The following is a 17,602-nucleotide window of genomic DNA, read 5'->3' on the forward strand; positions in this document are numbered from 1 at the left end:
GCAAGACTATCCTGAATACTTGCCATGCCACCCTCATACATTGTAACACTTCATTCCGTCATCACCCGTGAACACCCACTGATGTCATAAGCCCTTATGTATTGTAACAGATTCATACAGACTTCGTTCCTTCATCACCCGTGAACACCCACTGATGTCATACAGCCCTTATGTATTGTAACAGATTTGTACAGACTTCATTCCTTCATCACCCGTGAACACCCACTGATGTCATACAGCCCTTATGTATTGTAACAGATTCGTACAGACTTCATTCCTTCATCACCCGTGAACACCCACTGATGTCATACAGCCCTTATGTATTGTAACAGATTCGTACAGACTTCATTTCCTTCATCACCCGTGAACACCCACTGATGTCTGATGTCACAGCCCTTATGTATTGTAACAGATTCGTACAGACTTCATTCCTTCATCACCCGTGAACACCCACTGATGTCATACAGCCCTTATGTATTGTAACAGATTCGTACAGACTTCATTCCTTCATCACCCGTGAACACCCACTGATGTCATACAGCCCTTATGTATTGTAACAGATTCGTACAGACTTCATTCCTTCATCACTCGTGAACACCCACTGATGTCATACAGCCCTTATGTATTGTAACAGATTCCGTACAGACTTCATTCCTTCATCACCCGTGAACACCCACTGATGTCATACAGCCCTTATGTATTGTAACAGATTCGTACAGACTTCATTCCTTCATCACTCGTGAACACCCACTGATGTCATACAGCCCTTATGTATTGTAACAGATTTGTACAGACTTCATTCCTTCATCACCCGTGAACACCCACTGATGTCATACAGCCCTTATGTATTGTAACAGATTCGTACAGACTTCATTCCTTCATCACTCGTGAACACCCACTGATGTCATGTGTAGAAAGGAAGAGCATCTTACATTGAAATGAAAAAATATTACTTCTTTATGAAGCCCACTCTATCTGTAAATTCTGTTTGAACACTACTATTGCCTAACAGAAGTGTGAAGTAGATGGCTCTGAGACAGCATTATTTATCATGCAACAAATATCTAATTCTGGTGTGCAAATCCCATTATTCTAGAACCAGTTTGTGTCTTGATTTGTTGATTAAAACTATCAACTACATCCAGGTGCTGAAAGTATTCATTGGTGATGGAGTTATTGTTATTATTATTATGCTAATGTTTGTATAATGCCAATATCCAGCTCAGCTGCTCATAGGTGCTTTGTTTTTCCCCTCAATCATTGGATGTCAATCTCAAGGGGACATCATATTATCAATCTCAACTTCCTGGGGATCATACTCTTGCAGCCACTAGGCAAACCGAGTTAATGTTGCTTCCCATCATTACGAGGTACCCATTACTGCACGTTGCTGTACCAGCAACTAGGTGTTTGCACATATTTATGTGGCACGCATGTTGTCATTTGCCAACGGATTCGTAGGTTCTTTTGAGTGCACAGGGTTGTGTACTGTACACTAGGGGTTGTGACAACACTGAAAGAGTCTGCACACAAAGATGACTCCAAGGTTTTTACAGCAGGTCACAGGTGGGATCCATCCCGGCACCTCAAGTTCGCTGGATCACAAGCCTGGGGCCTTAGACAGCTCGCCCACCATGCCTGCGTGGTGAACATACTTTCTAACACTGGAAACAAGAAACCTGATTTGTCACACCTGTTTGAGATTGAATTCCAGGTCTGTGATTGGCTACTCCATGGAGATGACCAAAGGTCACATTATAACAGACTGTTTTCTTGACTGTAATTCATTGAAAGGTAAATCTTACAAGAGACACTCATGTTGGTGTCAAAACTTTTATGGTTTTCAAGAGGTAATAAATATTCTTCTATCTATTCCAGAGTGCGTTATTATTATCGCCTTGACAATCGACAGGTATGGCAGAAACTTCATTGTGGAGGGTCACACAAGCTGTGAGCTCATGTTGTTTTACTTAATCCCTGTCACATGTATATGAGTCGGTTCTGTACTGTATTACGTTACTCTTGCTTGACAACAGTATAAGAATCTATACGGAAACGTCCCATCATAATAAAATACAGAAGTTTTTATCCATAAAGTATCATACTTTTCTTATCATATGCCAAACAAACTTTTCAAATTATTACTATTCATCAACTTTATAATGCCAAGTCTCAAACAGATTATGAGCACAAATTATGTTAAAATAGTATGATATTAGAAAGTGTAACAGACTGCTGATCTGCCAAGTCTGCCTACATGTCCCTTTTAGTCTCAAGATTGGTCCTATTTCAAAAAATGTCTTTATAGAAAACAGTAAAGTAAGATTTTACATTTAAAGATTGTACATTTTACATATTTTTGTTGCATTTATCTTAAAAGATAAACTTTAGTCATCTTTAAAGTAGTTTGTTTTGAGATAAATAAATTGCATAAATAAAAAGTCATTTATTTGGATTAAAATTAATTAATTCAATTATATATACATATATAGATCTGAGTCAACTACCACATTCATTAATAAAGTCATTGTGGTAACCATAAGTAATTTACATGTATACACACAGTTTCACACATTCATCAACATAGTCATTTGGTTTTCAAGCTAGCTTGATCAAATATCCTGCAGCAGTCAGGAATTCCAGGGGTGTCTTGATACCAGATGTCAGGGCCTTCAGACGAGTGAGTCTCTGGTCAATTTCTGTGTACGTCCTCTTGCGGGGTGGGGGACGGGGCCATGAGCCATCTGCACCAGCTTATTTCTCTCCGCTTTCTCCAGCTTCTGCAGAACCTTCACAAGAGCGAAAATGTTCGGGTGGGCTCTCTAGACGGTCTTGTTGAGATGCGAATGCCAACCCTCGAGATGATTGTTCGATCCTTGGGCGCTGGTGTCGGTGATTCCATAGTCCGGCTCGGAACCGTGCATGGTTGTCTACCCAGGTACTGGTGATGTAGTCCTGGAACTCATCCTTCTGTCCAATGGCAGGGGCGTCGTCCATGACCTCTATCCAGGCATTTTGTACCATGGCCACTGGGAGGAGGGGAGTGCTGCTGCTCGTCGGACCCATCTGTGGACCTCAGGATCCTGCTGGTAGGCTTTGGCTGAAGCCGAGGTTCTGTACTTTCCTCCAGAGAGCCTGGCTGTAGTGGAAATAGCATCCACGGACGTCGCAGTTGGGAAGACGGTCTCAACAGCGTTGATGGCAGCGATTTCGAAATCCGTCTGGATGACATCAGGCTGAAGGGGCGATCCCGTTGTCTGCTGGATCTTGTCGTTCAGGAGACGTAGCAGGCGTTCATAGGTGCGGCGTTGACGATTCGGCAGTAGACAGAAGACCAACTGGGTCATCTTCCCTCCGACTAGGCCATGGATGACGTACAGCTGATCCCAGAGAGGAGGACAGGAGTAGAAGGTGCCGTCCATGTAGAGGGTGTCCACTTCTTGCAGGAGGGTCAGGCGGTCACTTGTGGCGAAGCAGAGAATCTTGTCATCATCACCGTCATCAATGCAGAGGAAGGGCAGTCCATCTGTAGTCTCCTTGAAGAAGTCGGGTAGAACCTCGCTGAGCGTCTGGGGAAGTGGCGGCATCATCTTCCGTCTCTGCTTGTAGAGTCCACTCTTCATAGTCGGGAAATCTCCTCATCGTAGATCACCTGAACTGGCGTCGTCTCAGTCTGTACCCGCTGCCTCAGGGGAACTGGCAATCATCAGGGCTACCTGGTCTTCTTGTGGGTGGTTGTGTGGGGTCTGATTCCGAACAAACTGTCCGACTGTCGTACACTTGCCAAAGCAGCCACCTTGAACACACTTCCAGTGTACACACGTCTGTCGCCTGTTGTTGAGTCTGTAGCGGTATCCCTCCAAGAGTACCTGCTGTCCTCCTTTCTGTGATGTGAAGTATTCGACTTTCTTGGGATTTGCCATGATTTGCAATGAAGATTTGTATCACAAGCATTTTAAAGCAATACATTTCCTTCTCCCTTTAATAATCTCTCAATTAATTACTCTATTCTTCAATTTTAAAGCAATACATTTCCTTCTCCCTTTAATAATCTCTCTATTAATTACTTTACTCTTCAATTTCCTTCTCGTGTGAGAACTAAATGCGTATGGAATTATCAAAACATAAGCTAGCTAACGATTTAATACTCTTGATCTTACTCTTTACTCTCCTTGCTGGCCTCCCCTAATCCCTTTGTAGGCAATAGTGCACACTAAGTGGAACAATCTACTTGTGTGCAGGTAAGCGTATCGCTGTCACTGCAAACGTTGTAGCTATTATTCCCTGTAGGCATTATTCACTGTAGGCATTAGTAGACCTAACCATGCCAAGCACTAAAACCTCAATGGGTGATAGCGCCTTTTTTTTGTAGCAGCACCAGCTCTATGGAACAATCTTCCAGTCAGCCTCAGACGAGTCCCAGTCGTCTTTCAAGAACTTGCTGAAAACCTACTTCTTCAAGATGGCTTTGAATAGAACTCTTATACTCTTACTGTGTTTTTAACGATGTATGCAGCACCGCCGAGCATATGTGATGGAAACTAGGCACAATACAAGACAAAAATAAGAAGAAGACAAAGTCATCAATATCCCCCCGCAATGGCAAAGTACTCTTCATGATTATGTCTGCGAGTTATGATTATGTCAAATATTTAGGTGTGTATATAGAAAAGTGGAAGGAGAGTATTGAAAGGTTTTTAAAGTTATGCTCCAGAAAGGAGCACTACAGTTTGGCATGAAATGCTTGTGGACCCGTTTTTTTGTAAATCTCTCCATCCAATGATCCAATCGATCCCAAACTGTGCAAGTGGATGTTTTGTCAGACAACCTAATCACATTGTAAATCACCGATTTTATGCATTTGTATTAAAGAATCTGTCTATGTAACTGTCAACAAAATAAACAGCAGAACGCAGACGGCTTGCAGGGGGAGAGAGCCAATGACCTGTAACAGCGGCAGTGTTGGGTCATAAAGGTAAATGCACGTGCAGTTCATGATAGTTACCTGTGCACTGCACAGTGATAGACCGTTTGGATCATTCACATTGACTACTTCTAGCTGTCATCATGAAAGCTTATTCAGATGATGCTAAACGTTTAATTAGAAATGTGTTGAATATTCTTTAAAAAAGAGAGCAAACGTAGCAAACCGATTTATAAGGTGTCGGATTACATGAAACGTACAACTTTTGCTCTTGGCATGAAAAAGAACATCGTGCTAAAAATTGTGAAAAATAAACCAACAACCAATAAACAAAACCTTGTACAAAAAGGTAGGCATCCAAAGTTAGATTCTTTTGACATCAGGGTCATCAGAGATGTCATTCGCCGGCTATTCGCTAGAAATGAACACCTGTCCACAAGAAAGTTAAAACACATCCTTGCAGAGCATCACGACATTAATGTTCCTGGGTTTATGCTAAGCAAACTACTGCTCAAATTTGGATACAAGTACAAGAAGGTAGCAAACCAGAAACTTTTAATGTGTGAGAGATCTGATATTGTGAAAATAAGGTGTAACTATCTGAGAGAAATTAAGCAGGCAAGAGAGGATGGGTTCGAACCTATATATCTGGATGAGACCTGGGTCAATGCAAACCATACTGCTGCCAGACAGTGGCTACCCACTGATCCCAGTGATGGTAGGAAAATACCAACAGGCAAAGGTGAACGTCTAATCGTTCTTCATGCTCGTTCCCACCGTGGATTCCTACCTGGGTGTGATCTGGTATTTCGGTCAAAGAGCACAGATGGTAGGGACTATCATACAGAAATGAACTCAACGGTTTTCACACAGTATGTTGAGGAACAATTGTTGCCAGCTCTGCCTTACAAAAGTCTTCTTGTCATGGACAATGCTCCCGATCACAGTGTTCGAGATCCAAACAATAGGTGCCCAACTTCCAATACAAAGAAGTCAGATATGCAGCAATGGCTAACAAATAACAATATACAATTTTCAATTAAGGCCACTAAACCACAGTTGTACTCTTTGATTAAACCTAACAAACCTCCACCCACATATAACATTGACAACATGCTACGCCAACACGGCCATAACGTCTTGAGATTACCACCGTACCACTGTGATCTCAGCCCAATCGAACTTATCTGGGGAGACCTTAAAAGTACAGTGGCCCGGAAAAATCAATCATTCAAGTTGAATGATGTCAAGCACATTGTCAACACTGCTATATGTGACATTGACATTGCACGCTGGCATGCATGTGTTGAACATGTCAAGAAGGTGGAGAAAGAGTACTGGCTCGAAGATGGCTTGAAGGAGCAAACAGTTAATCCAGTTGTCATTCGTCTGGACACTGATGACTCCTCTGTGGAAGAATGGAGTGAACTTGATGAAGTTTAATTCTGTTATTATATTTATATATAATAATAGTATCCAGCCAGATATGCTCAAAGAAATATACCTTCTTTTAACAATGACAGCACTGACTAATTCCAACGACTTATAGTGTAACATGAAACACTCATTTCACATAAAATTATCATGAAAATATATATATTAACTATCTATATGCTTAAAGCTATTAGAAATGCATTGCTCAATTTGGAATATGAACGACATCAAAACATAACACTTTTGCCTTTATTCTATCTTTTCTTCAGTGAGTGTGCATGATTGTGTGTGCTTGTGTCCGAGGGAACGGGGCTTTAACAGTTGTTGAGTTCTAACCATAGGTGGTCCGATTAAAGATATAGTGTAAATATACTTTCTGTGTTCTTTAAATGCATTTCCACTTAGGTACTGCATAAACAAAATATGACATTAACATTACAAATTTAAAGATTTTAACCTACAGTATAATTCTCACTAATGGGTTTTGTGGTTAATGTTGAACAACTCAGAGAAACAAACTCCGTATGATGGTTAACAGTTGGCACCCACCTTACCCTATTCACGACCCGTTACACCTCTTCATACCTGTCACGTGCATAGCTGACCTACATTGACGAACGTTGACCTTTATGACCCAACACTGCCGCTGTTACAGGTCATTGGCTCCCTCCCTCTGCAAGCCGTCTGCGTTCTGCTGTTTATATTGTTGACAGTTACATAGACAGATTCTTTAATACAAATGCATAAAATCGGTGATTTACAATGTGATTAGGTTGTCTGACAAAACATCCACTTGCACAGTTTGGGATCATTGGACGGAGATATTTACAAAAAACGGGTCCACATGCATTTCATGCCAAACTATAGTACCAATTTCAGTCTATGTCAAACTTGTTGCCACTGAAACGCCAAAAATATTTTATTCAGAATTCCAAAACTACCAAAAGGCACCAGTACACCACCAGATCTATCTATGTGCCAAGTTTGGTGAAGAAATAGTGAACGGTTTTAAGAGTTCTGCTCCGGAAAAGAGCACTACCACTAATTTCATTCTAAGTCGAACTTGTTGCCATGGAAACGCCAAAAATGTTTTATTCAGAATTCCAAAACTACTAAAAGGCACCAGTACACCACCAGATCTATCTATGTGCCAAGCTTGGTGAAGAAATAGTGAACGGGTTTAGAGTTCTGCTCCGGAAAAGACAAATGTGCACGCACGGACGGAGTCCATTTTAATACCCCCGCAAAACGCGTTGCGGGGGATAATTATTATTACTATTGCACGAGGTACTAGCATTTGACAGTGTCGAACATTTACTTGCCACAAGCATCTAATCTCACTAGTTAGTTTTAATATTAAAAATTATTTAGGAATTTCATTAAGATTAGTATGTAATTAAGTTTTTAACCCAAACCATTGAAACTTCTATTCAGTTTATAGGCATTTAGAAGTTGGTAGGGTAATACAACACACTTGATATGGATGTGCAACTTCTTTATTATTTACACACGACGTTTCTGGGCTAATACTTGCCCCTTCATCGCCTGATCCATATCCATGTCAATGGATATGCAACTTCTTTATTATATAGAACCAACTTTACGGATAACAACTTCTTTTTATTCGTGGGTTCACTAGATTTAGCACTCACGAATAAAAAGAAGTTGTTATCCATAAAGTTTGTTCTATATTGTACTTCCCAACTTCTATAATGCCACTCAAAGAAGTTAACTTCTTTATTATTACACACAACGTTTCTGGGCTAATACTTGCCCCTTCATCACCCGATCCATATCCATGTCAATGGATATGTAACTTCTTTATTATTACACACAACGTTTCTGGGCTAATACTTGCCCCTTCATCACCTGATCCATATCCATGTCAATGGATATGCAACTTCTTTATTATTTACACACGACGTTTCTGGGCTAATACTTGCCCCTTCATCACCCGATCCATATCCATGTCAATGGATATGTAACTTCTTTATTATTACACACAACGTTTCTGGGCTAATACTTGCCCCTTCATCGCCTGATCAATATCCATGTCAATGGATATGTAACTTCTTTATTATTACACACAACGTTTCTGGGCTAATACTTGCCCCTTCATCACCTGATCCATATCCATGTCAATGGATATGCAACTTCTTTATTATTTACACACGACGTTTCTGGGCTAATACTTGCCCCTTCATCACCCGATCCATATCCATGTCAATGGATATGTAACTTCTTTATTATTACACACAACGTTTCTGGGCTAATACTTGCCCCTTCATCGCCTGATCAATATCCATGTCAATGGATATGTAACTTCTTTATTATTACACACAACGTTTCTGGGCTAATACTTGCCCCTTCATCACCCGATCCATATCCATGTCAATGGATATGTAACTTCTTTATTATTACACACAACGTTTCTGGGCTAATACTTGCCCCTTCATCACCCGATCCATATCCATGTCAATGGATATGCAACTTCTTTATTATTTACACACGACGTTTCTGGGCTAATACTTGCCCCTTCATCACCCGATCCATATCCATGTCAATGGATATGTAACTTCTTTATTATTACACACAACGTTTCTGGGCTAATACTTGCCCCTTCATCACCTGATCCATATCCATGTCAATGGATATGCAACTTCTTTATTATTACACACAACGTTTCTGGGCTAATACTTGCCCCTTCATCACCCGATCCATATCCATGTCAATGGATATGTAACTTCTTTATTATTACACACAACGTTTCTGGGCTAATACTTGCCCCTTCATCACCTGATCCATATCCATGTCAATGGATATGCAACTTCTTTATTATTTACGTTTCTGGGCTAATACTTGCCCTTCATCATTCGATTTATTACACACGACGTTTCTGGGCTAATACTTGCCCCTTCATCACCCTGATCCATATCCATGTCAATGGATATGTAACTTCTTTATTATTACACACAACGTTTCTGGGCTAATACTTGCCCTTCATCACTCGATCCATATCCATGTCAATGGATATGTAACTTCTTTATTATTACACACAACGTTTCTGGGCTAATACTTGCCCTTCATCACCTCGATCCATATCCATGTCAATGGATATGTAACTTCTTTATTATTTACACACGACGTTTCTGGGCTAATACTTGCCCCTTCATCACCCGATCCATATCCATGTCAATGGATATGTAACTTCTTTATTATTACACACAACGTTTCTGGGCTAATATTTGCCCCTTCATCACCTGATCCATATCCATGTCAATGGATATGCAACTTCTTTATTATTTACACACAACGTTTCTGGGCTAATACTTGCCCCTTCATCACCCGATCCATATCCATGTCAATGGATATACAACTTCTTTATTATTTACACACGACGTTTCTGGGCTAATACTTGCCCCTTCATCACCTGATCCATATCCATGTCAATGGATATGCAACTTCTTTATTATTTACACACGACGTTTCTGGGCTAATACTTGCCCCTTCATCGCCTGATCCATATCCATGTCAATGGATATGCAACTTCTTTATTATTTACACACGACGTTTCTGGGCTAATACTTGCCCCTTCATCACCCGATCCATATCCATGTCAATGGATATGTAACTTCTTTATTATTACACACAACGTTTCTGGGCTAATACTTGCCCCTTCATCACCCGATCCATATCCATGTCAATGGATATACAACTTCTTTATTATTTACACACGACGTTTCTGGGCTAATACTTGCCCCTTCATCACCTGATCCATATCCATGTCAATGGATATGCAACTTCTTTATTATTTACACACGACGTTTCTGGGCTAATACTTGCCCCTTCATCGCCTGATCCATATCCATGTCAATGGATATGTAACTTCTTTATTATTTACACACTTCATCAGGCGATGAAGGGGCAAGTATTAGCCCAGAAACGTCGTGTGTAAATAATAAAGAAGTTGCATATCCATATCAAGTGTGTTGTATTTCTACTCAGTTTGATACACAGTAAAATACGTTTTAGCCTTAAACATGTCACACTGCTACCATGTACAATATGTCACTTCCGGGTATAGTTTTAGGAAGGTAAATATGCAGATGACCTTATAGTTGTCCAAGATTTACTATTGACGAAATATGTTGTGATTCATGCAAGATGCAATGGCGGTAGGGGTCAAACTACATGTAGTTTCAAAATGTTCCAGAACTTTGAGCAAAGATGAATACTTTACTATATTTAGATTAGACGCGACACTCCACTGAAATGAATCACTTTTACTACAGCTTGCTCAGCTTGCCCTGATTAAGTGAATACTAATGCATTGCGTTACCATGTCACAACTGGTTGGGTCCATTATTATGAACAGGTGCACCTTTGTCAGTTCATTGTCAACAGCCAAACCAAGGTCGCCCTAACTTTCTTTAAAAAGGAAGCTAGAGATGGTTTAATGTTTCTGATTCGGGCTTTTAGGCATTAACAACATTCTCTGCTCCCCTTTTTAATGAAGTTAACTTGGCCTGCCTTTTGACCCCCCGGGTCATGCAGAGTAGCTCAGGTCAAGCTGAACAAGCTGTAGAGCAATGACTTTTTATGTAACTTGCCGATAATTTCTTAGTATACAACCTCTTGAAGAGAATATTCAGCTTTCATGAATCCAGCACGAGGTATCCAAGACTGGCCTCTAGGATTCTTTGAATGGTAGCCACAATATAGTTAAAATCTAAATACATGACGGCAGTATTTCAACATGCTCCTTTTGAATAGTGTGTTGACACCTTCCAACACATCCAATTGATGTCAAGAAAAACAGACGAACTTTATTGGCATAATGATTTTAATAATATTTAATTGTACAGAGCTTAAATCTGTATCACAAGAAAACGACGACTTCTTCCTCTCTCCATCCCAGTAGACAATGGATCACAGGAACAACAGACATTTACCCTTGTAACAGAGCAACCGCTCACCAAACAGTCAACAAAAACGTGACAGTTTCCAAACATTTCAGGACAGGAAAAGAGCTTCACTTTGTGCATTGTATCGAAAAATTATGTCTTTCATTTATAGGAAAAAGTGGTTCATAAAAGAGTGGTTCATAAAGGAATGCACTCATGCCAGCTTCAAAATTTACAAACATAACATCATTGTTGAACATATAACTGAATTTAATTGTTTTATAAGACATTTATTATCAATTTTAAATTAATATTGCTTACAGAAGACACTGAGATTGTAAAACTGGTTGTGACCTGGAGAGCTTTGAACCCACAAAGATTGTAACTTTCAAACAAAAATGCATTGTAATGCTGGTGTCAAACTGATTTTACAGTGCTTCAAATAGTTGTCCTAGTATTAATGAGTAGTGAGTATAGTTTATGTCGGTTTTAGCAATATTCCTGCAATATCATGGCAGACATGAGCTTCACAAATGCTTAAACTACTAGACTGTGTTGGATACAAAGGCTTGAAAAACATAATTAGTGAATTTCTAGAAAACTGATCCCCATATACATACAGGAGAGCAGAAGAAAATATCAAAATCAAATATTCCTCAAATTCATATTCCAGCTGACATTAGTGCATCCTTCAACAGCATATAAAAGTACATGTATACGGACTGAGATAACAATGAAATATTATGAATATTATCATCTTTGTTTTCATTATGACTTGTATGAAGACAAACGCTTTACTTAAATCCTGAAACAAATACAATATACAGGATGCAATGTTTTATTAAGGTTTCAATATGCAGTTGAACAATTGTAACCAGACACACAATGTCGTACTGGCAGAAATGCAATAAATAAATTCCATCAATTGAGTCTTATGCGTTTCATTCCACGATGTGAAATTACAGCTTCCCTAAGAAAACCACAAGGTCTACAAAAATCAAATGAGGTAGACATTGAAAGCTTGAACCAATCGTTACCATCAAGCTACATTGTTGAACCATTCAGAATAACGACACTATACATTTCATTATCATTACCCGATTATTGCATTGAAGGGCAACATAAATATTCACATTCATAAATTATGTGTGTAAACAGGCAGTTTAGGTGTGAAGTAAGCAACGTTGCTTCACCATGAGGGTTCTGATCTCATTGTCTCCATTGTGTTGTAAAGTGTAATATTTCAGACTGAACTTGTACAGGTGAAGATGGAAACATACAGTTGCCATTTTGCAAAAAATCCCCAAAACGCAACCCCTTGTTTGTTTCTTCCAACACCACAACAATATTCCAGCTATAAGGTGGCTATCTGTGAATAATCACACGTGGACTAGACACTAATTGATTGACTCCACCAGCATCAATCTATACAATTGGGATATGACATGCACCAAAACATGTCACCGACAATGACCATCCATCCAGTCAGTCACATCTTCCAACAACCATTGGTTGCTCAGCACCATCCATCCAGTCAGCCACATCTTCCAACAACCATTGGTCCCTGAGGACCATCCATCCAGTCAGCCACATCTTCCAACAACCATTGGTCCCTGAGCGACCATCCATCCAGTCCCTGAGGACCATCCATCCAGTCAGTCACATCTTCCAACAACCATTGGTCCCTGAGGACCATCCATCCAGTCAGTCATCTTCCAACAACCATTGGTCCCTGAGGACCATCCATCCAGTCAGTCACATCTTCCAACAACCATTGGTCCCTGAGGACCATCCATCCAGTCAGTCACATCTTCCAACAACCATTGGTCCCTGAGGACCATCCATCCTTCAGTCAACCATCCTCCAACAACCATTGGTTGCTCAGCACCATCCATCCATTCAGTCACATCTTCCAACAACCATTGGTCCCTGAGGACCATCCATCCAGTCAGTCACATCTTCCAACAACCATTGGTTGCTCAGCACCATCCATCCAGTCAGTCACATCTTCCAACAACCATTGGTTGCTGAGGATCACACATTTATTCAGCCACATCTTCTAACAACCATAGATTGCTGAGGACAATCCATCCATTCAGTCACATGTTCCAACAAACAGAGGTTGCCAAGGACCATCCATCCATTCAGTCATGCCTTCCAGCAAACAGAGGTTGCCAAGGACCATCCATCCATTCAGTCACGCCTTCCAGCAAACAGAGGTTGCCAAGGACCATCCATCCATTCAGTCACGCCTTCCAGCAAACAGAGGTTGCCAAGGACCATCCATCCATACTGTCACTGTCACGCCTTCCAACAAACCATCCACATGGGTACAATGTGTAAAGCCCATTTCTGGTGTTCCCCCATGATTTTTCTGGAATATTCCTAAAAGCGACGTAACACCAAACTCGCTCACTCACTCCAACAAACATTGGTTCTAGTGTTTCCTCTATGCATTTTTAGCAATCTTTGTGCAGAGGACTGTTTTAGTAATCCTGTATCCCACTGGTGTGTATGGTAAAACCACAAACACTGATGTTTCACTGACAACAAACATGACTCACATTATGAAATCAGCGCTTGTGAAACAGTTACTGAAATATACTAAGTTTGCATGGTGAAATATGGTACATACAGACATTTCATTCCTTGAATGCTGACCACAAACAAATGCCCTAAAAAAGACAGAGAACAAATAAAATCTATCAACTGTCTGTTGAAGGGGTGTTAATCCAAAGTATGAAAATTTTCACAGATCTTCAAAAAACACATCTAGCCCATTAACTGTGTTTTCTACAAGTGAGTTGGAAGTCCTGTCATTTTTAACCAAACTCCAGCAATATCCCAGCATGGGAGACAAACTTCACACAAGAGAATCACGCTCAGACCTTTGGCATGACAAGTGAACATTCCAACCATTAATCTACACAAAAATCAATGTTTCAATGAAATCATGACTATTCCTTAAACCTCCAGAGATGCCAACCTGTATGATTTTATCGTAGTCGCTACGAATTTTAGCCTCAAACTACGCCAATACGATTGCTCTAGAAATTCTACCAAATTTAAAGAAAATTCATTAAAATTCAGATATATAGACAAAAACATATATTTTCGTCGATTAAATAAATCTGCTGTGGAGGTGTGTGAAATTAAAGCTTCACTCTCTATTTGGTGTCATATCTTTCTCCGAGTCCGTAATGGTTTTAAAGTACTTAATTGACTACTATTTTTAAGGTCAAACTACTAATTTTGATCCTTGAAAAGACTATTTACAACACTTTGGGCTTGGCATCTCTGAACCTCAGATAAGCACCCCTTCAACATCTTGAATCACAATCTATAAATGCTCAACAGAGACTGGTGTGTTGGCAAGACTGACACATGTAGTAGGTACATAGATCCAAGAATATAGAGAGATGGGGCTGAAGGTGTTCAACACTCACCCCGGACTGGCAGTGAATTCCATACTGTGGCCATGGTGAGAGTCACACAGTCTACTGTGGGACATCTTATCATAACCTATGCTTTTAACCTTTTGTAATCATTGTCATCTCACAAAACCCTTTTAGCAGAATAACTTGAAAATGCAAGAGTATTACTGATCCAAATATTCCACACCTAAGAACTACTGAAAAAAGAAAAGATTTTTGTCCACTAAGATCTCACCATTTTGTCTTTGTAAGATCATCAAACGTCAGATGCTGTTGTTTGAAGTGATTATACACATTACTGCTAATTAGTACATTCCAACCTATACCCAATTTCAACAATAATATACCAATTAATCAATATTTCCTTGCTTTACTCAGAAAAAATAAATATATATATCAAATACATCAATGCACTACCAGTTTTCTTTCAGGTCTGCAACAAGAGTGAGAAGTAAATATGAGAGTTATCTCCCCTGGTCCAATACCACTGTGAACCCTGTGATCCAGATTAGCACCACATGTACTTCGTGTTTGTCCTCATGAAACGCTTGGTTTATCTACCCTCCAGCTGGACACCATATCTCCAACTGGATTACAAAACATCATACACGACACTGCATCAGAGATTTCTTCCCTTATCAATCCAAGTACAAAATACACTACATTCCACACACATGATCTTAGTGCAGAACCCTTGCCTGACTGTTTAGCAAACTGTAACAAACATATTTCAGATCTGAGAACTAGACAATATTTCTTAACTTCAATAATGCCGATTTGCTCATTAGGAATTGCAATAAATCTAATTCAAGGAGGACCGTTCTCTTGAAGGTGTCCTAGCTCTCTGTGGCAATCGTCCTCTGCCCTTCACCTAGTCGCTTACACTTTTTGTTCTCTGAAGAATGATGCCCAGATTCAAAACAAGCTCTTAATTCTAATCCCCTAATGGCCCTTGTAAGTTAATCATACAATGCTATATTTGTTATTAGTGAGGTAGAATGTATTGGGTGTTTAATTCCATTTTTTCCAAGAAATCACATTTTTATTTTCAAGAATTTGATTTTTGTCATGACGGCGTATTGAGGTTTTGAAACTGAAAATTGTTATTATGACTTAAAAGGTTCTGTAAACGCATCACCATAACAACCATGTTGTTCTACAAATGAAACAACTGTTTCTGCTGTCAGTTTCATGTCATCTGGAAATCAAAAAATTGTTTAACATATCACATATAAACACAGGTGAAACCCTTGTCTGGAGAAATATATTGACATCAAGGTGAACACAACAGAGACAGGTGAACATGACGACACAAGGAATGGTAGTGCCATTCATCATTCAATCTAATCCTGATTAAAGTGATGTCTGGCAAATCTGAAGATGGCCTATATGTGAAATCCTTTGTCACATCCACTGCTTGTTACATCAGGCTATTTTTAACCATTAAATATTCAGTATGGTAGGAGGGGTGTTTTAAAACTTGCACTTTTTTCTCCATTAGGAGGAGATGAGTGAGTGAGTTTAGATTTACGCCGCTTTTAGCAATATCAAGGCAGGAGGAAGAGACGAACAATTTAAGTCTTTTTCATAATTTCATATCTGTACATCCAGCAAACCTTATTTGAACAACCTGAAGTAACACAATATTTTCACAGTATTTTCAAAAACTAATTACTTTGTAAAAATCTCCCTGCCTGACTGCACCTGACCCCCAACAGAATAGCAGTGCCAGTCCTGTAGTCAGCTATGGGTATTACAGAGACTACCCAATATCACACATTGACATAAACTAACAGAACATCGGAACTGTCACAAAGTCATTACATTTTATAGACAATAATAACATCACGTTCCTGTTTATCTGTTTTCTTCAACACCATTCTGTGCCCTGTGACGTCGTAAATGCGATCTTGTAAAATACACCAACAAATGACCCAATCACTGCGTATGGGGCAGCGCTAACACTGACCACGTGACTGAGGTAATGAGGTAACCATGGTAACAAACATAAACAATAACAACAAGTCCCTGTCATGAGTGTCCGCTGCTCTACACGCCATTCTCAGGGTCGTACTTTTCTTTCTCGCCAAGAGGGATTGTGATGAAAGCGCCTGAAAAAAGAAGAGATTGTAAATGATTAATACATTGTTTCCTCAGACATTAATCAATGGCTGCCTGCCTGACATGGAGGGGGTGAAGAGGTGCATATCCCGAGAAATGCAAACAGGTCACAAATGGACAACACATCAAAAACCTCTCATTACCGTATTCCCTGTAACAATCGCTCCACGCCCTTGATTTACTTCACTGACAACTGACAAATTGGGCTTATTAGAACTGTACACAAGTTTAATCCGTTTTCAGATATCAAGTGGTTAAAATGTTGTTGAAATGTTTTCAATAATAATTACTGACCCCCTTCTCTGTGAATATAATCACAGTGCTGTTCATACAGCTCACTGTTTCAAATGAAGGTCTGATTTTCACATCACTGACATAATCACCCCAAAATGGTATTGAATTATTTGCACTTTAAATGACTAACCAGAAATGCTAATCAATTATGTAAAATATGGAATAATCATGAAAACAGGATATATTCCTCACTCATGTCTCTGGACTGTATTTCAGTAATACCCCCAAGACTTCTCTATCAAGGTAGTGCATGAAATTGGTCTTTCTTTGTTTCAGAATTTTGACTTCCTGCCCATATTTCTAGGAAACCACTTTTTGACATTAATTTTTTTTTTTTGATTCATTTTTATTTTGACCACCTACCCAGTGGTTTGAAACCAGAAAACAATTTATTTTTATACTTATCCTATCTCATGTCAATCATGAGAGAGAGAGTACAATCCATGAGATAGGATAAGTATTATAAATACACAATTTATAGTTAAAATTTT

The 17,602-nt window shown here is 39.5% G+C and overlaps 1 protein-coding gene and 1 long non-coding RNA gene across 2 annotated transcripts in view; both read right to left on the reverse strand.

Moving 5' to 3' along the window:
* Positions 1–2,144: 2,144 nt before the first annotated feature.
* LOC124273002 lies at positions 2,145–9,669 on the reverse strand. Its single transcript, XR_006897520.1, has 3 exons — positions 9,585–9,669; positions 7,954–7,956; positions 2,145–2,249 (listed from the first exon to the last, which is right to left on the reverse strand). It is a non-coding gene; the product is annotated as an uncharacterized LOC124273002 (long non-coding RNA).
* A 5,452-nt stretch (positions 9,670–15,121) lies between these two features.
* The window catches only part of LOC124272963 (E3 ubiquitin-protein ligase ZNRF3-like), a 78,806-nt gene continuing 76,325 nt past the window's right edge, over positions 15,122–17,602 (reverse strand). The window contains 1 exon segment of the mRNA XM_046708204.1: positions 15,122–16,807. Within this exon segment, the coding sequence (XP_046564160.1) occupies positions 16,746–16,807 (62 nt within the window). The 3' untranslated portion in view covers positions 15,122–16,745.

The sequence above is a fragment of the Haliotis rubra genome, unplaced genomic scaffold (genome assembly GCF_003918875.1).
Source record: "Haliotis rubra isolate DU_JTF1 unplaced genomic scaffold, ASM391887v1 Scf175, whole genome shotgun sequence".
NCBI lineage: Eukaryota > Metazoa > Mollusca > Gastropoda > Lepetellida > Haliotidae > Haliotis > Haliotis rubra.